Source organism: Podarcis raffonei, chromosome 2 (assembly GCF_027172205.1).
Source record: "Podarcis raffonei isolate rPodRaf1 chromosome 2, rPodRaf1.pri, whole genome shotgun sequence".
NCBI lineage: Eukaryota > Metazoa > Chordata > Lepidosauria > Squamata > Lacertidae > Podarcis > Podarcis raffonei.
In genome coordinates, this window is record NC_070603.1 from 72,305,282 (window position 1) to 72,330,847 (window position 25,566).

The following is a 25,566-nucleotide window of genomic DNA, read 5'->3' on the forward strand; positions in this document are numbered from 1 at the left end:
TTAAAAGAGGATTATTATTTTTTAATGACATTAGTAAAACTATTCTGTTCTATAGATCTGTAAATATTTGTCTGGCTCATTCAAACTAACATCAGCCAGTGCACCCTGGACTACAGTTCTGCAGCCTCCCATCTTGTCAACACCATAGTGCTCCTCCTGTCCCCAGGCATCATGTGCAGTTTTTTATAGCCCAGATCTTTCTGCTTAGATCTCAATCTCATTTTCTCATCTCCTTGCCTCCATAGATTCCTTCCTCTCCACGCACCATACTTCTGCATTCACCATCCTCAGTTCTTTATAGTTTCCTGTTGTTTTTTTCAGGCCACTGACTACTGTGTCCTACTTTCCTCAAACATCAGGATTCTCAGCTCCCTTCACATTTGGCTCTCTGCTCCTTTTGTTTCCCTGCTTTCCTTGTTCTCCTCAATATGTAACACTCCAGTGTTGCTTCTTCCTGCCAGCAGCATAGAGAGAGCTTCTCCTCTACTTTCCAACTTCGTTAGAGTGTTTTTCTCCTTTTCTTTCTCAGTAATTCATTTCCTTAGCTCCCTATCTCCCCTGTGGCTGATTTCCTCAGGCCCTAAGGCAAGTGAGAAAGACAGTACTGGATCAGACCAAAGGCCTGTTTGGCGCAGCATCCTGTTTTTCTTGATTGTCAGTCAGATGCCTGATCGTTTGGGTGGCCCTTTACTACAGCTTTTCAAAATCCACGATACCTCTTTTGAGATGTAACCAGAATTTACACAGTAATCCAAATGTGGAATACTGATATTTGTGAACACTCATCCTTCACCTCTTTCTCAGCCCTCTGCCTGCCTTGTCTTCTGCACACCGCTGTTCCCTAACATGACAACAGCTCTGCTAGTGACGGGGTTGGGGGCAGGCTGCTTGTGTGCACACCTGACAGTTTCCCAGCTATCCATCCAGATACAGAGTAGTTGGATGGGTGGTTTCCATAAAACAGGAAGTACAATATTATTGATACCATGTACTCCAAGCTATTGATGCCCGAACTTCTCCAGGCCTTCCTTCAGACAGGGATTTGAATCCTTGGCACAATCAGCAACAATTATGAGTGACAGTGGTCTCCAAAGAATAGCAGTGCAGCAGCAGCCAGACCAGAGTAAGAGCAAATCATCTGCAGTCTTTTCTCTGGGAGCCTGCGGACTCACCTGCACACACATCCTTGTTGAATTGCACTAAGCCAAGGTTTGATTTAGTGTTGTATATGAACTGAGGGCTTATCCACACTTCCTCTTGTCCCACTGCTTCTCCCCCACCCGGGGGAGGGGGGAACTGCTCTTTAACACCCAGTCTGGGATTTCCCGGATTGCCATTTGTTCCAATCTGTTGCTAAAGAGGGGGTTTTTTACCCTTGGAAAGGAGTGGGGCAAGGGGGACACCGCTCAGACCCGTGCTTTCTAGGCATGGCACAAACGGAAGTATGGACAAGCTCTGAGTCAGTGTATCCCTCCATGAATACTGTTGATGTGAAAAACAAGATGAAGAGGGGCATTCCATAAGCTGGATAAAATAAACATAGAGACCTAGTTGAAACAGGCACGAACAGATTTAGTTGTGGAGCAGGTTCTATCAGCATTACAAAGGAATGGGATTGCGAGGCTTTTTGTTCTCCTTACAAGAAAGGAGATTCTGACGAAACTTAGGAAGAACTTTCTGATGGTAAGAGCTGGTTGGAAGGTGGTGGACTCTCCTTTAAAGAATGGTTGGGTGGCCATCTGTCAGGGCTTCTTTAACTGCAATTCCTGCATTCAGGTAGGTAGCCGTGTTGGTCTGACGCAGTCGAAATATATATTAAAAAATTAAAATTGTCCAGTAGCACCTTAGGGACCAACTAAGTTTGTTCTTGGTATAAGCTTTCACGTGCATGCACACTTCAGATAGGGTCTGGTGACTTCTGTTTCAGTGCATCTGAAGAAGTGTGCATGCACACAAAAGCTTATACCAAGAACAAACTTAGTTGGTCTCTAAGGTGCTACTGGACAATTTTTTTTAATTTTTTTATATATTTCGACTGTGATTCCTGCAGTGCAGGGACTTGAACTAGATGACTCTTGAGGCTCCTTCCAGCTCTGCAGTTCTGCAATGCTTTGCCTTAGAGGACTAGCAGGTATGGCTCTCACCACTACTGTACACCACTTGCGGCACATGACTAAACACACTACATTTTTGCCTGTCATGTTGTCTGGAAAGGCTCAGGAGCCCTGGCTTCTGCTGGTCACTACTGCTAACTCTAACCCTTGTCTTTGTGCATGTTGAATGGCTGCCTGGTGGCCTGCGGAGAGACATGAAGACAGTGATAAATAATAGATAGCAGCTGCAACGGATAGTGCCTGTAACTAAGTGATCATTAGGGTTTTTTGGGGGGGGAAGTGGCTGATAAAGTGATGTGGATGTTGGGAAGTGATGTAGATGCTCTTCTATTCCACAGCTCCACCCCCCACTAGCTCCTTGGCAAATATACCTATTTGGAGAGGTTGCATTCTGTTTGTGTTGTGTCATGTGCCTTGACTAGCATGTTACACTGGAAGCAGGGCAAAAGTAACCTCTAAGCAAACATAGGACTCTCAGACTACACCTAAGCTCACCTTAGCAGTTTCAATCACAGCAAGGTCATTAATCCCCAATGAAGTTCCAGTCACATTTGCACACTGTTGTAACCACATCAGAAAGGGACAAGCATGCATGAACTGTTTGGTTTACTGAATCCCAAAACCACCCAGAAACACACGTGCACTCGTACTCATCTGTGCATCCATGGCAGCTGCTTCAAATGTAGACATCTGATTTAAGTATGAAGTGAATGCAACTTAAGTTTTCTAATTGGATTGAAGCTGGTTTAAGAAAAAAAAGACACATCAAGCAACAGTATTTCTCAAGAAATTACAGGATCAATCTCGCTAGCATTGTGTGTACGCAGCTTGAAAAAGTAGAAGTGGGAGTGCACCGGTGCAGAGTAAGTGGTAATGTGTACACCTCCTTAGCTTCACTCTTCTCTGCCATGCCTCCCAACTCTGTATATCATTGCACCTTCTGCTGACACTGTCATGACCTCACAGCAGCTACATTAGCATGAGATAACCCTGGCACAGCCATAGGGCAATGCCAGCCAGCATGAATTGACTAGGCTTGCTTACCTTCTGTACAAAGGGGCTTAGGAGCAACCCGATTCTCTTCCAGTGGACATAACGTATGATACGATTGCACTGTTAAAATAACTGCATACTGCCCAAAGTCTTGTCACCTTACTCTCTCTCTCAAGGCAGTACCAACCCTTTGAGCAGAACAAGAAAGAGTGTTGCCAGCTTACCATCTTCCCTTAAACACAGTTCATTTTGGAAGGCTCAAATGGTTCATTTATTGACTTCAAGAGCCACCTTAGGAGTTAGTGGAAAAGAACTTGGGCATTCGTCCAAAACTCAGCGAGTACTTCACCTGTGTTTGTAATATGTCTTTGACTCTTTATTAATAATTGATAGGAAACTTCACTCTTAATTGGCTGCAATATTAATAATTCCTTTGTTAAGAATTTTAAGCGTTCATGTATCTGTTTTAAAGGAATTCTACTTATTCCTTTGGTCTCCATTTTGTTCGTGACAGTATATCTCAAATACATTTAAAGTTTAAAAAAGATTAATCATTGCAGTTTTCTTTGTTCATTAGTTTCCATGACACATAGTTTCAAGAACTTCACCTTACTTTGCTGAAGAAAATAGACTTCTGGAGTATGGATAAAATAGTGAAATTAATCTGATATACTTTGTTTTGTCCTGGTGTGAATATGAGGCTCTTCCATGTTTTACACTGAAGTACCCATAAACAGCTCTTGAGGGTTCTGGTGATGGGACAGGATGAATCATGCTCTTGGTTTTTAAAAAAGGAGGGGAAGGTTTTATTTGATTTTTAAAATAATAATAATAATAATAATAATAATAATAATAATAATATGCATCTCTTCTGATTTTTTTTTTTAAACCTGGCATGTGACTCAGTATCATATACATTGAGTTAAATACTACTGTCCTCTGTAAACAATGAAGCATGGGTAAAATATTTGCCTCCTTGCGAAACAAGCATTAGAAATATGACACAATAGAAAATTAGTTTGATGCTGTGAGCCAGGGACTGGCAGAACTTCAGATCTGTTGGGACCTTTCTCCTAGCTTAAGAAGATGCCAAATTGTATCTTGCCAGGACCAGTCACTCAGCCCACCAAAATGTTTTTTCATTCCCATTTTATGCCCTCTAACTATTTAAATGCTGCAGTTTCCCCAGTTTTCAGATGAATATTTATACCAAACAAACAACAAACATGTTCTTCAATCATCAAGAGTTATCAGCACATACAAGCAGCCTTTTCCACACATTGCTGCTGGGGATGTACATCTGGATATGCAATCACCCTTGCATTGCAATACTCATACAAACTATTTGGATTGTCTGGATATATCTTTGGATGCAGTATTTGTATTCACCTGTCTGGTTGTCCATAACTTCAGCAGGATTAGAACCATTAAGGCTTGCTTCCAATTTTCCACCCAGTGATAACTAGCAATGGCTGGGCATTTGACCTGGACGTAAATGCTTCTGTAAGGGTTCTTGCATGGAAGGTAAACAGAAATTATGTTTGAGAGAAGGAAACCCACACTTCATTCTTTCTTGAAACTGATTTCAAACAAATGCCTTAATGCTGCTTGATGTAAATCATATGCAAAGAGTTAAGCTATTTATTAGATGTGTTGTGTATTATTTCCTAAGAGAGTAGAATATTGTTATAGATTTAATAAATAATATGTAGTTAAGTATACCAGCCTACGCTGTAAATTACTATAAATGCTATATTTACTTGTGAATCAAGACAGTGCCTTTAGGAACTACCTGAAAAGGGGGAATATATTTTGGTGATCTTTTATGGCACAGGTAATTTTGGACATATTACTGGAAATGCATGGATACTACAAAAAAATGCAACTTTGTGTCTCCTCATTCTCTCTGCCCAGCAGGTCAGGGGAGTAGCTTGGAGTAAACAAACCAGCTGGCATGACTAATGATCCAGAAGTTTTGGTACTACAGTAGCTTAGCAGCAAAGCGCTTGTTTTTCATGCGGAAGGTCCACACTCTAACAAACTGAGCTATCCAGGCTGAGCTGCTATCAATGGCCAAGCTTCAGTTTCTGGCATCTCCAGGGAAGGTTGAATAAGATCCTGTTTAAAATTCTGGAGTAAAACTGCTGCCAGTAAGTGTAAAACTAAGTTAGATGGGCTACTGGTCTTACTTTTTATAAGGCAGCTTCCTATGTAGTCTGACCCTTCTCTTCTCACATGGAGATGCTTTGAAAATGAGACTGCTTGATGTGTGGAAGTGTCTTCAGAAGCCAGCACTGGACCAAAGACAATCACAAGTGCTCTGTCAAGCATTGCTCATATGCTTATCAAAATGTGAGCACGTTTGTGGACAATGAGTGTTCTGCAAGTAGCAGCCAGTAGAGTAGAGTGGAGATGGGGAAACTTGGGGAGCCATGGCATCACATCCTGTGTTTATGTTTGACAAATTACGAGAGGAGGTAGAGATGCAGGGCTGCTGTTTTCAGTTGCAGCCATGTAACTCCAGTAAAATGAAGCTGTAGGCTTACGTTGCATTAATTTTAATTAGTCCCTCAGTCTTCTAGGACAGTCTCTACTATCATCGGGAAAACCTATTGGTGTTCTCCTTATACTTCAGTGAATTCAGTTTTATGTTGATTTTTAAGGTCTTGACAGCACAATTCTATATATGTCGACTAGAAATAAGCCCAAATGAGTTCAATGGAAATTACTTCCAGGTAAGTGAGTGCAGCATTGCAGCCTGAATTATTTAAATCTCAGTCCCAAACATTTTCACAGGCAAATTTGTTTAAAGTTCCAGAGCACTTTTCCTGCTATGCTGTTGAAATGTTATGGGTTGTGACATTGTGCTGCCATATAGACCCTTTGCTTAACACTTATTTTGTTGTGTAGCCAGTCCTGAAATCAAGTGATTAGTAATTAACTAATATATTCTTTCCTATTTCTGCTTCCATATTTTTTTGTGCATATTTTTATGCCTATGACTAGATACATATAATTAAGGCTGGAAGAAATCCCAGATACCTAATCATCCAGGCACCTAGAAGCTTAATATTGGTGCTTTAAGAGTTTGAATATTTTTAAGCCTTGTTATTAGATAGTAATCCTGCTGGGTTGGATTGTTGTAAATTTATGTTCCTCGCAAAGTGCTTAGTTCATGTTAAGCACTCTTGATAATAAGTTATCAATGATGACGATTCCTAGAAATGCGATGAAGTAATTTTGAAATATGTCATGTTTATTCCCCCAAATTCTTTGAAGAGTCTAGGCTTGTCCTATTGACCTCAGTATGTCTGGTGAGCTCCACTAGAGCTCTTGCAAGCTCACTTTGAATTACCTTGTGCATTATCCAAAATCTTCAGAAAACATTTGGAAGCTGTCACATAATTTCTCCGAGTCTTCTAAGGGCATGGAAGAATGCCCTTGTAGTCCTCAAACATCTCTCCATCAATCTTCCCAAACCACTCACTAACCTACTGCAATAGCAGCAATGATGGCGTGCCTGGGGAGAGGAGTCAGTTTCCTCCCTTTTCTGTTGCTCTAACATGGTGGGTAGTAGTGTGCTGGTGCCAAATCCCAGGGGATCATGGGAGATGTAGTTCTCCCATGGGCCTTTGCAGTTGCAGTGGAGCACCATAAAAGGAGGGAGGGAAAGGGGGAAATAGTCTCCGCTCCCCATGCCCCATCGCCCTGCTCCTATCACTGCTTGAAAGGTGAATGCAGCAGATGGAAGGAGGAGTGCATTTGGGAGAGTGGAGGCCAGCTGGGAGGGCTTCCAGGGATCACAAGGACTGGCAGAGATGTGTGTGAATCTCTTCTTCAGCTTGGATTTTAATCCTAGCCAGATGATAATGTCTAGGGTAGTAAAGTTTGCCTCTCCTTTGAGGTGTTTGTTTGTTTTAACAAGGCCTCAGAGGTTTATTTTTGAGCCAGAGGTCAGAGAACTTTGCTGACACCCCAATATATTGAGTCCTAAAAGTTGGCTTATGGAAGAACAGAGTTCTTCTTTTGCAATCCTCTTGTGTTCTTTTATCCCCTGCTTTGAGCCATACCTTCCTGCTAGAGCATTCCCATGAAACTCAGCTTCGTTGCCCTTGTCACGTCTGGCTTATATTGCAACTATTACTTCTGGGCAGTCTTCAGAGAGCTTCCCCTCAGAGCTGTTGTTCCATTTTGCTTCCCTTTCATGCTCTGCTGTGTTCAGAACATCTGGGTGTGATGAGGTCCCTTTGAAACTTGGTTTCCACAGAAAACATTTCCTCATTTTTATATAATAAAACTGATTTTAAATCAGTGTAACCCCTTGAGATAATACAGTTCGTGCCAATTCACAGTTTATGCCAATACTGAAATGCTTATGGAAATGCAGTTTTGGCGCACTCTTGAATTAAGTGTGGTGGATCTATAGTAGCTGGTGTGATATAATTAAATCTGAAAAATACCCTTGTTGAGAAGAAGCACTACATTACCTTCTTAATGATAGTTGGCAAACTGAAGATAAGTAATCAAGACTTTAAAGTGCTTCTCTACAGTGTATTAGAACCATTCAGTGGTTGCATGAACACTGATAATAAGAACATAATTTAATCCAAATTCCAATTTAATACCTAAAATATATAAGGGTTAGATAGGCCAAACTGGAGGAAGCATTAATGTTTAAGGTGGAGTATGGAAGTGTTCCCCTACTACCTGTGTGACTCTTAAACGGCTAGAGGGAAACATGTTTTCAAAAATTATTATTTTAAAGTGCAATTCAGTACACATTTGGGGTGTAATCCCTCCTTGAATTTAGTAAACATACATAAATTGTAACTTTGAATTTCTTGCAATTGATGGGCAAATTTTTATTTTGAGTTCATTAATTTATGTTGCATTTTTTGTTCAGATTTGAATGTTAATGTGCTTTTGATAATATTATAAAGCATATTACTTTAATCATACCAATAATTTCATATACTTCTATTATGTCCTTCCCTTTGCTTATATTTTTCAGAGCTAAAACATTTCCTCACATAAAAGTTATGCCAGCCCCCAGATCATATTGGTTGTAATATGCAGGGTCATGTTTCTTTCACACATTTTTATGGACATGCACATGATGCCATCTCCCAATCACTGACATCTTCTATTGCCCACCTCGTTCTTCTGTCTTTACTCAGACCCCAGAAAGCCTGACTTTTTCTAGAAGAACAGAACAATAGGGTCATCTCCACAAGTATAGATGCCTTTGGTGTGCCTCTTCTGTCTTTTAAAAAGGGTTAAAAAGGGTTTTGATTTGGAAAGTGGAATGTAGGAAAGTACTGTACTTGTTAAATTCTGTACTTGTTAAATTGCTTTTTGAACTGGTTTAGAAGCACAAGTCTGTATAGACACTTCTCATTAAAATCCTCCATTATTCAGGACTAGCCCTTCTATTAGGCAAACTGAAATTCTTGTCTAAGGCAAGAGATTTATTACACTTTATCAGGTGTTTTTTTTTAATGAAAGAGATATAGTTCTATAGCAACATACCGTATTTTTTGCACCATAACACTCACTTTTTTCCTCCTAGAAAGTAAGGGGAAATGTCTGTGCGTGTTATGGAGGAAATGCCTATGGGTGGCATGCCTACGGATTTTCCTCCTCTAAAAACTACGTACGTGTTATGGTCGGGTGCGTGTTATAGAGCGAAAAATACGGTAACCCAGTAGTTCTATAACTATACTACAGTAATATTGTAGCATTATGCAATTATAGTGCTGTTCCTCTCTCTTATAGACATAAAAATATTTTAGTGATAATTAAGGATCAATTAAAATAGCAAAAATAGTGCCTTAAAATGGCACCTGCTACAAGTGTTATAATGAATATGTTCTGAGCTGTGATAGATTCACTTTGAAAGTGGCTAGAGAGAAGCTTTTCTCCCTCTGTCAAAATGCTAGAAACAGGCGATCCAATTAAGCTGAAAGTACTTCTTGACTTGCATCATTAAAACCATGGAATTTTCTATCACAAAATTAAACAATAGCCATCAACTTGGAGAGTTTAAAAGGAGTTTAGACAAATTTATGGAGGATAAGGCTGTTGCTGGTCATAATGCCTGTATACTATCTCCAGTATCAGAGACAATATGTCTCTGAATATCAGTGGCTGGGGATCGCAGTCAGTATGTTTCCAAGCACAATTCAAAGTGTTGATGCTGACCTTTAAAGCCCTAAATGGCCTCGGTCCTGTATACCTGAAGGAGCATCTCCACCTCCATCGTTCAATCCGGACACTGAGGTCCAGCGCCGAGGGCCTTCTGGTGGTTCCCTCACTGCGAGAAGCAAAGCTACAGGGAACCAGGCAGAGGGCCTTCTCGGTAGTGACCATTTTACAACATAATAAAACAGAGGGTTATCATATGTTCTAACATCTTTTGCACAAGCACACACATACACCACACAAACAATTTTAAAGATAACTTGTCATTTTCATCATCAGTTCCTAATTATTATTATTATTATTATTATTATTATTATTATTATTATTATTAATATATCTTACTGGGTTGACCCAGCCACTTTGGGCTGTTCCCAACAAAAAGTAGTAAAAACACAACACAGCATCACACACTAAAAACTTCCCTGAATAGGACTGCCTTCAGATGTCTTTTAAAAATCGCATAGCTGTATGTTTGACATCTGCTGGGAGGGAGTTCCATAGGGCAGGAGCCACTACCCAAAAGGCCCTCTGTCTCTACCCCACCACTGAGCCTTTCTGGTAAGCGGCAGTGACACTGCTGCTGTGAGGATGGCAGTGTGCTGCTGCTCTGTCTCCCTGCCAGCCACTATCACTCAGAAGTCTTTGTGAACGATCCTTCAGATTATCGGGGAAGACATGAGGCTGCCTTTTCTTATGTTTCTTACAATGTGTAGTTCTGCTGTGAGAGTCACAAGGAATTGTATGGTCGGAACAGCATGCATGCATTAAAGCAATCTACTTGAACAGTATGAAACAGTGTCATTGATGTATTCTAAAGATTTATAGTGCTTATTAAACATTCATGAAGACTTTGGCCTTGTCAATGCCAAATCTATGCTAGGAGCAAATAATATATTTTTGCCTTTGGACACAAACCACTGCATATCTGTGGGTTGGATAAGGTGATATTCCTACTCTGATAATAGCTTCCCTACAGAAAAACAATTCATACTGCAGGAACATGCAACATGGACAGTAGCTTGTTTTACCATAGGTATGCCTGGCAGGAATCCATAGGCAGTGACAACTTCCTGTACAAATGGTGGACAAAGGTGGTGTGTGTGTCACTGTGGTGTTTTTGCAAGGTTTTATTTTGATTTCTCTGTAGGTATCTTCAAATATGCTGAGTAGCCATGTGGTTTTGCTCCTTTCCTTACTTGTCCTCTAGCCATGGATAAGAGAGAGCACCCAGGCATAAATCGTTGGATACTTGACTCAGAGAAGATCAAGCCTGATTCAAACGTTACAGTTGCAATGGTGGCTGATGTTCCTATAGTTGGTTCACATATCATTTGGGCAGCATATGAGTTGTCCAGATAACACATCGTTCCTATCCTGCTTCCCCTTGATCAAAACCACTAATGCTTACATGGGAAACACCCACATTATTTTGTCAAACCATACTCAGATGCTACCAGTGCAATGGGGAGCTGACTAGAGGGAAACGGCAGATGACTCAGATGCAACTTGAGCTGTATCAAAATTCAAAGTATATTTAAATGAAAGAATGATTGAGCCTGAGGATGGGTAAATGTGTTTCAGCTAAGAGAGTCACCTTCCCTTGTGGCCATCACACTCTTATGATGGGATTATGGAAAGTATGTTCAAAACCAGTCAAAACAAAATATTGTTTGGCACACACATATTACTGCATTATTTATTTTTGTTTTTGATGTAGTTCTGGTTACACAGGAATTCAAAAAAGTATTTGGGACAAAGCCAACATATTTGATCTACAGGACTGAGCACTGAATGAATAGTGCAGAGTTTTCTGTCAGTGTATGATAGGGAGTTTATAAATATTACTCAGACATGAGAGAATATGAAATTGCAATATAATATCCTGGTGAACCTCAGAAGGTTAAATTCCCAAAAGACCAGGACTATGTTTGATCCTGCCCTAGAAACTTGGAAGAGGATGGGTGAATTTAGATATTCTGGTTTGGAATATTCCTTAATAAGGGAAGCCGGAATGAATGACAATATATATACATGCTTGTGTGCTAAAGAAGAGATGTTCTTGCAGTCGGCTGACCTATTTTTAAGTTAGAATAGAGAACAAGCAGCAGCTCTTGAAGTCTATTTTAAACGCCTTTCCATTTTTGGCAAAATAGAAAAACTGCTTTTTATAATGCCATGTAGCAGTTGAATTGTCTACCTATCCTCTATCATAGAAACAGCATAATTGGATGGGATTTGTTTCTTCTAGCTGGCTATGAGTTCCTTTGCTTGCATGAAGACTTGAGAGTGGTATTGCAAATGACCACACAGCCTTCTCCAGTAGTGGGAATATATCCAGCTGGAACTGAGTATGCCTGATTTCTGTTGGTTCTAATTTTTGTTTATTTTTATTTGTATAAAAATGTATGCCTCACCCTCCATGTCCATTACGCACTGCTCACTTGACATATAGCCCCACCCCTTTCAGATTATAGCCTTTGGGGAAAAGAAAGGACACGTTTTTAGTTGTTTTGACTTTAAATACAATTGAATCTTGTATTTACAACTTGTTAGATTGCATCTTGAAGAAATATCCATGTCTTGTGGTTTTAAGAAATTGGTGGAGGTAAAGATGGCAATCATTTTCTCTAAACATCTATTTACACTTATTTTCTTCCCTTTAACTTTGAATCTTGGGGATTCTCAAATGCATTTCAAAGTATATCTTGAGGAAATAGTCAAGGCATTTTTGCCTATTATCTTACCTCAATTCTCTGCAACCTGGTTGACATCTGCATTTAATGTGTTTCAGCACACCAAGAAGACCAGATCAATCGGACCCCTCCTTTGGACAGAGAGCAGCTTCCCCATCCCTAAAACCGGCTGCTCAGACCAGCGAAAGCACAAGAGAGATGAGGAGCCATGGGCAGACCCCCCAACAGGCTGATGGGCCAAGGAGGACACTCCAAGTGGACAGCAGGAGCCAGAGAACAGGGCGTTCACCGTCTGTGTCACCGGATCGAGGCAGCACCCCTACCTCACCTTATTCTGTCCCACAAATTGCACCCCTTCCTAGCAGCACACTCTGTCCTATATGCAAGACAACAGAACTCACCTCCTCTCCCAACCAGCCAAACTTCAACACCTGTACACAGTGTCACAACAAGGTCTGCAACCAATGTGGATTCAACCCCAACCCTCACCTGACTGAGGTAATACATAAACTGAACATTTTGATCAAGTTACTCAATTTCTGTTAATATGTCATAACTCAGGTGAGGGCCTCCTTGCACTGTGTGATATGAAAAGGGGAGTTTGGAATTCAACCTTTGAGGATAGTTATTGAGATCTGAAACACTGAGTGATGCGTGTATGTGATGAAGTTGGGATGAGAATGGTTTAGAGGACTGGGGAACTATAGTGCTTGTAGTAATGTCATGTCATCAAATAGAGCATAGGTGCATATGCAATTTTGTTGAGAGCTTGGTTGTGTACACCTGGCTAAACTGCAACTAACTTTTCTAAATGAATTCTGTCAACCAAAACATTTTAGCTCCTTCATCTGATACTCTTCTTGAATCTCTTTTTAAGTTTTCTTACGGTGAATCTTTTTCTACCTTTTGCAATAAGAATAAAAGAAAGAGTGAAAGTATGAAAGGGAAGGGAGAAAATGTGATACAGTTTTGCTTCAGTCAACAGGCTTGTTACTAGCTAAAGATTGCTAACACTTGCATGAAGCCTGATATACTCAGATTTTTGTGTGTGAATGGGGCTCAGATAGCTTTGAGGCTTGATGGTTGTGAAATTCAGGAGCAACAGAAGAGAATCTTTCCATTGGCTGTTGAGTAGAACAGGGAATAAAACTAAGCATCTGAAGAGCTCAGATGTCATGTTATGGTTGATTTGGTCCTCTGATGTGACATTTTTAGAGAGTGGTTTTAAATTATGCTTTATTGTGAAATAAATCTGGAGTTGTTACTTATTCATGGTGAGGGATCCATAGATCCTTTCTGAGGTTATCTCTTCTGCTGCAGTGATATCACATTTTCCTAGCATTCATTCTGCAATATTTGGTACTGGGGAAAATTGGTTACAATCTCTTGTGTTGACAAACCTCCCCTGAAATACCTTTGATTTTCTCCTTGTTAGGTATGTGGCACTCAAAAGACTTGTCTTCAGCTTGCAGACAGGCTAACCAACTGTAGCAGTTCCCAAATAGTTCTTGGCCACATTCCCTGGACACCAGTCCTTTGATTTGTATGAAAAATACATCAGGGTTGCATAACCAGACTTTGGGCCAAGCTAGACAGTATGTGAACGACATGATTGTAATTCATGTTCCTTAATTCTAACCCCTTAAATTTGATAAGATTAAGTTAGGGTACTCTTAAACTGGGGTACTTCTTACTCTTCTATACTTTAAAACCAATTAAGTATTTCTCTTTGTTCAGGTCTCTAGCACCTAAATGTGTGGGATAGGATATAGGGTTGGTGAGAGTGCCCTTTAATTTTCTAGCCTGGGGAGGTTCTCCTCTGACTCTTATCATCATAATTATTTATTAAATCAACGTGGTGCTTTTGTTATTAAATGGTTTTGCTTACTGACTGATATATGGTATTTTATTGTATTCTGTTGCATGTACTACATTAATGCGCTGCTCACTGCTTGGCGGACATTTGCATTGAAAAGCAGCATATAAATAAACTGCATCATCATTTTTATGTTATTATTTTCCTATTGTGTGATAGGAGAGAGGCCACAAGTATTAAAACTATGGCATGCAGGAAGCATGCGGGTAGTTAACCCCTTTGCTGCACTTCCAACAAATCTAGCATCTCCTGTGCCAAATAGCAGGTTTTTTAGGGTAGTGGGCTTTGACATGGGCAAGGACATGGGTCCCACCCTTCACATTGTCTTGATTGCCTCCGTGGCTGCTATTTAATTAAAAAATACCTAAATATATGAAGAGCAGTCACACAAACATAGGTGTATTTCCTTGATACAGTGGTACCTCGGGTTACATACGCTTCAGGTTACATACGCTTCAGGTTACAGACTCCGCTAACCCAGAAATAGTACTTCAGGTTAAGAACTTTGCTTCAGGATGAGAACAGAAATCGTGCTCCGGTGGCGCAGCAGCAGCAGGAGGCCCCATTAGCTAATGTGGTGCTTCAGGTTAAGAACAGTTTCAGGTTAAGTACGGACCTCCGGAACGAATTAAGTACTTAACCCGAGGTACAACTGAATATTATTGTGTGAAGCCCACAGAGCAAATCATTCCATTGCTTTGAATCCTTCAATAGGTGCAAGGGATAATAGAGTGGGCAGAGAATGTGAGGTAAGTTGATCGAGGCAGGGTGGAGTACGCCATTTTGTTAAACTAGTTCAGTATGGTTCGCCCACTGGTCTGAACATGAGTACGATAGCCCAGCTAACAAGATTCTCTAGTTATACAAGTTCCTTATATAATGTTAACTCACTTGAGCATCTCTCAAGCAGAGAGATAACATAATACATTATCCTTCATCTCACAGCCTTTCATTTGTGATTTAAACTGGATGAATTATTTGTTGCAATGTTTTGCTATCTGCCCTTTTTCATTTCAAAATTGTTTACATATAATTAAAGATGCATTACCCTAACCACTGTTACTGCTCAACCTCCATTTATTTCAATGGAGTTTGAAATTAATGGAGTTTGTGCAGCAGCTGCGCTTGAATTATGTCCCGATTTTGTTAATGCATATTTGCCTGAGTACTTTATGTGAAATATATTTTGCAATGAATGTTCATTATACTTTTCCATTTAGATAAATGAAACTGACTTTTCTGAATAGTATTAAACAGTATGGAAAGGTTGGGAATACACAAAAGGATCTATAAATCAAATGACATACCGTACTTTTCTGTCTATAAGACGCCCCCCCCCCATGTGTAAGAAGCCCCCTATTTTGGGGGACTCTAAGAGAATGTGGGGAAATGGCACAGAGTTGTTAAGCTCTTTTTGTGGAGGATACCCCTGAGTTGTTGAGCTTTTTTTGCAGAGGGTTTTAGGGGGGTTGCTCACCTGCACGTCTTGTAAAATCCGCCTCCCGTCTGTCCCCTCGCCGGCAGAAGCTGCCAATTGCCTGCCTAATTGCCGCAGTGTCAGCAAATCAACAGCACCCATTGACACAGCAACCAATAACATGCACAATAGCGGCTAACAGCCGCAGCAGCAATCAGTCAAACGTTCACCCTATGCACTACCCATGTATAAGACCCCCCCCCCATTTTGGGGGCATTATTTTTAAAGAAAAAAAACCTAGTTTTATACATGGAAAAGTACAGTATTTGTCGGCATATTTCATAATTTGCCCATTTTACTTTTTGTTCTAGCAAGGCACAAAACAAATCAGCTTGGAAAACTTCTGCTTCCTTTCTTTGTCATTTAGGAGGATTTATATCAGGGGTGAAAAATCTCTGGCCCTCCAGGTTCTGACCATTGGGCTTTCTCACTGGGGCTGATGAGAGTTGCTGCAGCAACCTCTGGAGAATCACAGGTTCACCCGTTTAAATGAAAATTAGCAAAAAAAACCCAAAAAACCCCCCAGCAAATCCAGGCTGGTGAACTATATGAGTGACTATTTTAGATAAGGAAGTAATCCTAATTGTGGAATATGATGCTTGTGAATTTGAAAGAGACCAATTTGAAGGGCTTTATTATTGTTTATCATGTGAAGTGTTGATGCCACAGAGGATGTTTTGAGCAGCCACACTGAGCAGGCCTCTGATTCCATATTTTGACTGTACAAGCAAATAAGTATGTTAAGCTGCCTTTATCATAAAATGCTTCAAACCTGTTTGTTTGTTTGTTTGTTTGTTTAACAAATATACCGTCTTTTACCCACAGGTCTCAGGGCAGTTCACAGAATAAAACTAGAAAATACATAATAAAAACAACAACAACCCAATAACCCCCCCTCCAAAAAAAACCTCCACATGTCAAAAAAGGCATCAGCACTGTAGGGATGTTGAACTGACATCATGTCAGCACATGTGTTTATTATTGTAGTTTTAAAGCCACAAAGTAATTTATAGGGCAAACCAGAGACAATATATTGTTATGAATGCAATTTTTACACACACACACACACACACACACACATGCGCACAAAAACACAGTCACCGACGGAGGATCTATTAACAATGGTCTCTTCTGGTTTACTACCCTGTAGAGTTGCGATACTTTGAAGAGCAAAAAAAGAGGATGCTATGGCGACTCTCATTTTAAATACCCCTTCTATATGTAGGCTATAGAAGCTGTGATACATTGCTGAGGGGGGCCAGGAGAAGAGAAGATGAAAGCAAGTCTTCAGCCACCAGTTATGTCTATGTCTCATCCAGAAAGTATATCCAGAGACATTTTGGCAAATTTAAAAAATCCACCCAGACAGAAAAAGAGGACATGTCCTGGAAAAAGAGGACACATGGCAACCCTACTACTCTGTCACTTTACAAGGTGGAAGAATATTAACTGTTAATATCCAGGGACAGAATGCAAGGGCTAACAATGAAGGAGAAATCATTTTCTGAACAGTAATATATTTCTGTGGTTTCTGTTATATAATGTATTTGGGGCAAATCTTCTTCAGATGCCTCTTATAATTCTCGCCTTTGCAAATGAATGACTTGGTGTTAAGCCAGAAGGCTATTTTCAGGAAATTCTTTTCCTTAAACGTCATTTGTTGAACGTTAGTAGTGCTATCATTCCTTTAGCTTTCTGATTGACTGACAGGACGAAAGCTTTGCTTCTTGAATTTATTGCTGCCTTTTTTTGTAGTGGAGATAATCTGTAGGCTCTTTTGCTTTTTAGATTCCAGTGAACATTTAGGTGGATAAAACAAAGTTGCTAATTTACAGAATTAGTCCCCCGCCTCCCTCAACATATATCTCAATAGATTTCATTTGCTTATCTGCTTAAGTCATCATCTGCAGTATATGTTTAAAGCAGTACCATACCACTGCTTGTTAGGGGTGCTGAGAATCATTAGAAGACCCCTATTCCCCTTGGAAAGCTGCAGTTCTCAATAGTGGTTTTAACAACCAATCTCTCTCCCTTGGGAACTCTGGGAATTGTAGCTCTGTGAGGGCAAGAAGGATCTCCTAACAACTCTCTGAACTACAGTAACTGCAGTTCCCAGGATTATTTGGGGGAAGTCATGGTTTTTCAATGTGGTATTGTTGTTGTTTAGTCGTTTAGTCGTGTCCGACTCTTCGTGACCCCATGGACCAGCGCACGCCAGGCACCTCTGTCCTCCACTACCTCCCGCAGTTTGGTCAGACTCATGTTTGTGGCTTCGAGAACACTATCCAACCATCTCATCCTCTGTCGCCCCCTTCTCCTTGTGCCCTCCATCTTTCCCAGCATCAGTGTCTTCTCCAGGGAGTCTTCTCTTCTCATGAGGTGGCCAAAGTACTGGAGCCTCAGCTTCACGATCTGTCCTTCCAGTGAGCACTCAGGGCTGATTTCATTAAGAATGGATGCGTTTGATCTTCTTGCAGTCCATGGGACTCTCAAGAGTCTTCTCCAGCACCATAATTCAAAAGCATCAATTCTTCGGCGATCAGCCTTCTTTATGGTCCAGCTCTCACTTCCATACATCACTACTGGGAAAACCATGGCTTTAACTATACGGACCTTTGTTGGCAAGGTGACGTCTCTACTTCTCAAGATGCTGTCTAGGCTTGTCATTGCCCTTCTCCCAAGAAGCAGGCGTCTTTTAATTTCGTGGCTGCTGTCACCATCTGCAGTGATCATGGAGCCCAAGAAAGTAAAATCTCTCACTGCCTCCATTTCTTCCCCTTCTATTTGCCAGGAGGTGATGGGACCAGTGGCCATGATCTTCGTTTTTTTGATGTTGAGCCTCAGACCATATTTTGCGCTCTCCTCTTTCACCCTCATTAAAAGGTTCTTTAATTCCTCCTCACTTTCTGCCATCAAGGTTGTGTCATCTGCATATCTGAGGTTGTTGATATTTCTTCCGGCAATCTTAATTCCAGCTTGGGATTCATCCAGCCCAGCCTTTCGCATGATGTATTCTGCGTATAAATTAAATAAGCAGGGAGACAAAATACAGCCTTGTCGTACGCCTTTCCCAATTTTGAACCAATCAGTTGTTCCATATCCAGTTCTAACTGTAGCTTCTTGTCCCACATAGAGATTTCTCAGGAGACAGATGAGGTGATCAGGCACTCCCATTTCTTTAAGAACTTGCCATAGTTTGCTGTGGTCGACACAGTCAAAGGCTTTTGCATAGTCAATGAAGCAGAAGTAGATGTCTTTCTGAAACTCTCTAGCTTTCTGCATAATCCAGCGCATGTTTGCAATTTGGTCTCTGGTTCCTCTGCCTCTTCTAAATCCAGCTTGCACTTCTGGGAGTTCTCGATCCACATACTGTTTGAGCCTTCCTTGTAGAATTTTAAGCATAACCTTGCTAGCATGTGAAATGAGTGCAATTGTGCGGTAGTTGGAGCATTCTTTGGCACTGCCCTTCTTTGGGATTGGGATGTAGACTGATCTTCTCCAATCTTCTGGCCACTGCTGAGTTTTCCAAATTTGCTGGCATATTGAGTGTAGCACCTTAACAGCATCATCTTTTAAAATTTCAAATAGTTCAGCTGGAATACCATCACTTCCACTGGCCTTGTTATTTGCAGTGCTTTCTAAGGCCCATTTGACTTCACTTTCCAGGATGTCTGGCTCAAGGTCAGCAACCACACTACCTGGGGTGTACGAGACATCCATATCTTTCTGGTATAATTCCTCTGTGTATTCTTGCCACCTCTTCTTGATGTCTTCTGCTTCTGTTAGGTCCTTACCACTTTTGTCCTTTATTATGGTAATCTTTGTACGAAATGTTCCTTTCATATCTCCAATTTTCTTGAACAGATCTCTGGCTCTTCCTATTCTGTTGTTTTCCTCTATTTGTTTGCATTGCTCGTTTAAGAAGGCCTTCTTGTCTCTCCTTGCTATTCTTTGGAAATCTGCATTCAATTTCCTGTATCTTTCACTATCTCCCTCGCATTTTGCTTGCCTTCTCTCCTCCGCTATTTGTAAGGCCTCGTTGGACAGCCACTTTGCTTTCTTGCATTTCCTTTTCATTGGGATGGTTTTCGTTGCTGCCTCCTGTACAATGTTACGAGCCTCCATCCATAGTTCTTCAGGCACTCTGTCCACCAAATCTAAATCCTTAAACCTGTTCGTCACTTCCACTGTGTATTCATAAGGGATTTGACTTAGATTGTATCTTACCGGCCCAGTGGTTTTTCCTACTTTCTTCAGTTTAAGCTTGAATTTTGCTATAAGAAGCTGATGATCTGAGCCACAGTCAGCTCCAGGTCTTGTTTTTGCTGACTGTATAGAGCTTCTCCATCTTTGGCTGCAGAGAATATAATCAATCTGATTTCGATACTGCCCATCTGGTGATGTCCATGTGTAGAGTCGTCTCTTGTGTTGTTGGAAAAGCGTGTTTGTGATGACTAACTTGTTCTCTTGACAGAACTCTATTAGCCTTTGCCCTGCTTCGTTTTGATCTCCAAGGCCAAACTTGCCAGTTGTTCCTTTTATCTCTTGATTCCCTACTTTAGCATTCCAATCCCCTATAATGAGAAGAACATCCTTCTTTGGTGTCACTTCTATAAGGTCTTGTAAGTCTTCATAGAATTGGTCTATTTCAGTTTCTTCAGCACCAGTGGTTGGTGCATAAACTTGGATTACTGTGATGTTAAAAGGTCTGCCTTGGATTCGTATCGAGATCATTCTATCATTTTTGAGATTGCATCCCAGTACAGCTTTCGCCACTCTTTTGTTGACTATGAGGGCCACTCCATTTCTTTTACGGGTTTCTTGCCCACAGTAGTAGATGTGATGGTCATCCGAACTGAATTCGCCCATTCCCGTCCATTTTAGTTCACTGATGCCCAGGATGTCAATATTTATTCTTGCCATCTCATTTTTGACCACCTCCAACTTACCCAGGTTCATGGTTCTTACATTCCAGGTTCCTATGCAATATTTTTCTTTACAGCATTGGACTTTCCTTTCGCTTCCAGGCATATCCGCAACTGAGCGTCCTTTCGGCTTTGGCCCAGCCGCTTCATCAGCTCTGGATCTACTTGTACTTGCCCTCCGCTCTTCCCCAGTAGCATGTTGGACGCCTTCCGACCTGAGGGGCTCATCTTCCAGCGTCATAACTTTTATATGCCTGTTGTCTTTGTCCATGGAGTTTTCTTGGCAAGGATACTGGAGTGGCTTGCCGGTTCCTCCTCCAGGTGGATCACGTTTGGTCAAAACTCTCCACTATGACCTGTTCATCTTGTGTGCCCTGCTCGGCGTAGTTCAATGTGGTATAGCAGTGCTTTAAATGTGTAGTGTTGATGAGACCATAATAACCAGTACATTTTTTCTTGCTCTGAATCATTTATGCATTGTTATGCTTGATGATCCCAGTTATGCTTTTATAAAGTCAGTTTGGATCTCTTTGATTATAATATACTTTTAAAAATACACATGTTGGTCCAGATTCTTGAGTGCAGAAGTTTTGTATTCTACTTTGTTTCTCCCCAAAAAGGCTCTAGTGTGGTTCTAATACCATAATTTGTATTTCCTTTGCCCCCTCATCTTCAGTCTTCTGGTGAAAATAATTCTAAATAAAGTACGAGCCTTTCATGTGTGTTAGTTTATACATTTGCAGAATGAGTTTGCAGAAGTAACAAGGAGTAATTGTAAAATTTAGCATTAATTAGGCCACACTGGATTAACACGTCCAATTTAAGAAGCATGCTAACAAGCCGAAGAAAACGGCACTGTGGAAAAGATTTAGAAACATTTAGGGATCAAGACTATTTAGGCTGTGAGAAAAGGCAGTTAAATGACTACTTGATCCTTAAAGGTGACCATAAAGATGATAAAGAACAGTTGTTATCCACTGCTACAATCCACAGAGTTAGAGGCATGGATTTTTGTGGCAACTTTGCTTCAGTTAGGTGGTTAATTGAAAGAACAAGTTTCCTAGATACTTTTGGAACCACCTAAAGGCCAAACTAGAAGCATCTCATGGCCAAACAGACAACGGTGCCCCTAAATGCAGGGTTTTAAAACATAAGTTGCCAGCGTAGAGCCCCCAATCCAGAACATGGGGCATAAAGTTTTAAATTATTTCTGCCAGGGAAGAAATAATTCAGATGGGAGTGAGTTTTACTGGTGGTTTTCATGGGTGGGTGGGTGGGTGGGTGGGAGAAGCTCCATCTAAAGCAAATAGGAGTCTCTTTGAAGAGGAGATGAGGTTTGAGAAATCATCCTCTACTTTTTCAGCTGATGGTAGGACTAGAAAATTATTGGGATCCTTCCCAAACTTGATTCACTGCTTGTTTGAATAGCTCAGATTCTGTATTCCAGTCTGTGTTAAACACAGTTTAGCAAACTTTTTTGCATCCATGGAAGTATGATGAGTTGATTTAAATTGTTCCACAAGTGCATGCTTTAAGTGCTGTGTTTACCAGGTTCTCCAATGCCTGATAATTAATCATGATGCTTGAGCATGGATTTGCTTAGGAGTGTTAGCAAGGTTATGAACATCCTTTGACATTACTTTGCTACTTGGAATGTTGATAATTTAGGGAACTACAAATTAAGTGCAATCTTCAAGGTATTTACACCCACTTGGCATTTAATTTTTCTTTGCATGAGAGGAACCATATTTTCTTTCATTGCTCTGTGCTTAGAGAGTTGATTAATCAAGCTATTGCTCATTCTGAACCCAGGTAGAATCTGTTTTCCCAACTATGGTAGCATCACTTTTGAATCATGTCAGGCTTAATTGTTTTACTTTTGAGAAGAATGCTGCTGACTCTTATATCTGTTCAGTTGAGGCTAGGACCCGAACCAATAGGTTCAAGTTACAGGAAAGGAGATTCTGACTAAATATCAGGAAGAGCATTCTGACAGTAAGAGCTGTTTGACAGTGGAACAGACTCCTCTGAGTGGTGGTGGACTGTCCTTCCTTGGAGGTTTTTAAGCAGAGGTTGGATGGCCACCTGTCATGGAGGATTTAGTTGAGATTCCTGCATTGCGGGGGGTTGGACTAATGACCCCCGGGGCCCTTCCAACTCTATGATTCTATAGCTAGCCATACTAGTTAGTGAATGAAACATCAGCCTTAGATGCAGCCACAGAATGTAAAAAAGGAAGAGAACAAAAAGTGACATTTTTGGTTCAGTATAAAGAGGGCTTTTAAATTTTATCTGAACGTTTATATCCTGTTTTTCTATAATAAAATCAATGTAAGCTGGTTTAGAAGGAAAGTACAATAAAATTGGGGGAGAAACCCAAAAGCAGCACACATAGTCATAAAAACTACATCAACAGCAGAAGAAACAGGGGTGCCACCCATACTGTTGTTTAATATGGCTAGTCAGCTTTCTGTACCTTCATTAATTCTCCATTGTCCAGAGGCAGAATGTCATATGGGCAATGGAGAATTAATGGAGATTTAGGAAGCTTGCTACCCACATTAAACAACAGTATGAATGAACCTGATCTTTTTAAACCATATATTCCTATAGTTGCATATTTTTTCTGAATTTCTTATAAAATTGATTTCAGATCACTTTTTGTGTGATTAAAATAATAATAAAAATAATCTGAAACATGCTTGTTAAAATTTGTTTCAAGGATTAAACATCAACTTTGATGTTAGGCCGGGTTTTTGTGTTTCTCTGTGTTATAGCAGTTGACTGCAGCGATGATAGGTTTTTATGCAACTGAAAGTGTTGTTGTATAACTCTTTATTCATTCATATGGGTTTGGAACATCTCTTTCCTTCTGTAAATGGAATAGCATTCACTTTTACAAAATGGCTTTTCTGCCTCCCGCTTCGCTTTGTAGCACATTGTGCTCCACAGAAATCTGCTCCTGGGGGTTAGGGAACTCTCAGGAAAGGATGTTATGGGGGTGGGGCTGTAGATAAGGGGGGGGGGGTTGATAGAAATCACTCCTTTCCTTGTGTGAATGGAGGAGCAACTTAGATCCAAACTATTGTCCTCTTGATGTGACTTTTGGCCAGTGATTATTTTTTGTTTATATTCAGAATTAACCTACTTCAACATAATGCAGCAAAGGAGAATGTTATATATGTGGGCAGAATTTTATCCCCTTAAAAAGCATGGTTTATGGCCTAAGCGTACCTTGATAATGCCCTACCCTGCTTCAAATTGATTATACCCTCTTTACATCCTTTATCAAACATTTTGTTAAAAGTTTTTTCTTGACTGCTGCCCATAGGTAATGAGGAGACTACCATGAGCCTGGGTGTGGACAACACATTAAGCCAACCCTTGGCTTAGTTCAGCATGGCAGCAAAAAATGGTCAGGATGAGCAAAGTTGAAGTGAGCTCCTCTGCAGGAGCTCACCCATTCACACCATCTTGGTAAGACATAGTTTGCCTTACCGGTGCTGTAATTATAAACTATAAACCAGTCTGAAAATGTTTGTGAATGGTTTTGTAAGTTATACTAAACCCTTTTCCCATGCTGCTTTGAATTCCAGAGGGCAATATCCGCTAATTGAGATTTCATCTTGTTGCATTTTCATCTTCTTACTCTTTTATTCAAGAAATAAATAAGCATCTGGTTTTCTTTTTATATCTGCTGCAGTATCTGACTTCTAAATATACCTGTTCTTTTAAGTCTTCTCTAATTCGGTATTTATTTTCTGTCCCCTCATTTTCATCATCTCTTTTATTGAGAAGGAACTGCAGGCTAACAAGCCTTTTACATAATGGCATATTTCTCAACTTCATTTCTCTGACTGCAATGCCATACACCCAGATACTTGGCAGTAAGTTTCAGCAGAGCAGGACTTATTTCTAAATAGAGAAGTATAGGATTCTGCTATCATTCTGTTAAAGAGAAATAACAAGTTATCCCCACTAACACAGTGTACAATTGTTCAGAACCTTTGATAACATCTAAGGTTGCTTTATGTGCAAACAGTTCCAATTGCTTCTTCCTCTCCTGCTCTGGTTCCCTCCTCTCATTTGCAGAGTGGGGAAGAATAATGAAAGGAGTGTTTTAACTAAACAAAAAGATGAAGCAAGTGCTAATAAAAATGTGTTGGATACATTATTCACAACGAATAAGGCAATTAGTTCTACCGACAGTCCTCTTTAGATTGTGTCATCCACATGTTCTGCCTCCGATATAAGGAGTGAGCAAGACTAAGCAGGAGTTCTGCAACGTTTAAGAGGTATGATAAACAGTATGGGCGTTTCAGATTGAAACATTACGCTTTCTTCAAAGGATGTAGGCGTGTGGCTTTCTGTGTGGGAGAGGGAACATGGGGGTGAAAAGTAATTAAAGCAGCAGGTAGCAAAGGCAACAACTTTGGATGTATTAAAAACAGCATGCTTTCGTCTTTGCAATTGCTGCTTTGCCAAGGGCAGCGGGAAGAGCCTTGAACAAGGATAGCCAGATGTGCCAAGATTCCAAATGCATAGTTTTAGGCAGCTGTTGAAGCGTGCATTTGTGATATCTGCCCTTAAAATTATCCCAGTTGTTTCTAATTAAAAGCAAATTCATATTTGTATCAGCAGAACCCCTAATGTCAACCATTGGCACTAGTGACTTGAAAACTGAAACCTAGGTGGCTTTAACTGACAAACCGCAATATGTTCAGCTGTTTTAAGGCTGACTCCATAGCGACGGATTCACAGGTGAGCCAGTGATATACGTATCTACTCTAGTCATTGCACCTCTAGTCATTGCACCTCTGCAAACTAAGTACATTGGTGTAGAATGGTGTGAATCAGAGTTTCTGCAAGGCATACCCATATACATACTTGGATCTGCAAATAGCTGCTTGCACTGTAAATCCACCGTCCAGTATTTCTAGTGTTCTGAGGTGCAAAAAAATAAAGAGCTCCAGATGCATACTGCAATATAACTTAAAATACTAAGAAATGAAATTTGATTTCTACAAATGCAAAGAAAGCTTACTATATTTTGGGCATGTTATTTGCATTCTCAAATCCTGGATAAAGTTCCTTGTTTCCCCTCAACATACTGTAGCTCTTCAGTGATTTGTTTGTATTGCTTTTGCAAATCTTGACAGTTTGTAACTTGAAATGTTTCATTTAAAACACTGGGGAAGAAAGAAAATACTCTAAAGAGCACATTACATGAAAATGTACATACAAAACTCCAGCATTCTGGAGCCCCATAGCGGGGAAATTAACTGCA

General features: G+C 40.4%; 1 protein-coding gene across 2 annotated transcripts in view; it reads left to right on the forward strand.

The window, feature by feature from the left end:
* BSN (bassoon presynaptic cytomatrix protein) overlaps positions 1-25,566 on the forward strand; it is a 210,029-nt gene that overhangs the window by 12,631 nt on the left and 171,832 nt on the right. For both annotated transcript variants that reach the window (XM_053377413.1, XM_053377412.1), the window contains exon 2: positions 12,100-12,499. In XM_053377413.1, coding sequence (XP_053233388.1) covers positions 12,100-12,499 — 400 coding nt within the window. The remainder of the gene's footprint in view (positions 1-12,099; positions 12,500-25,566) is intronic.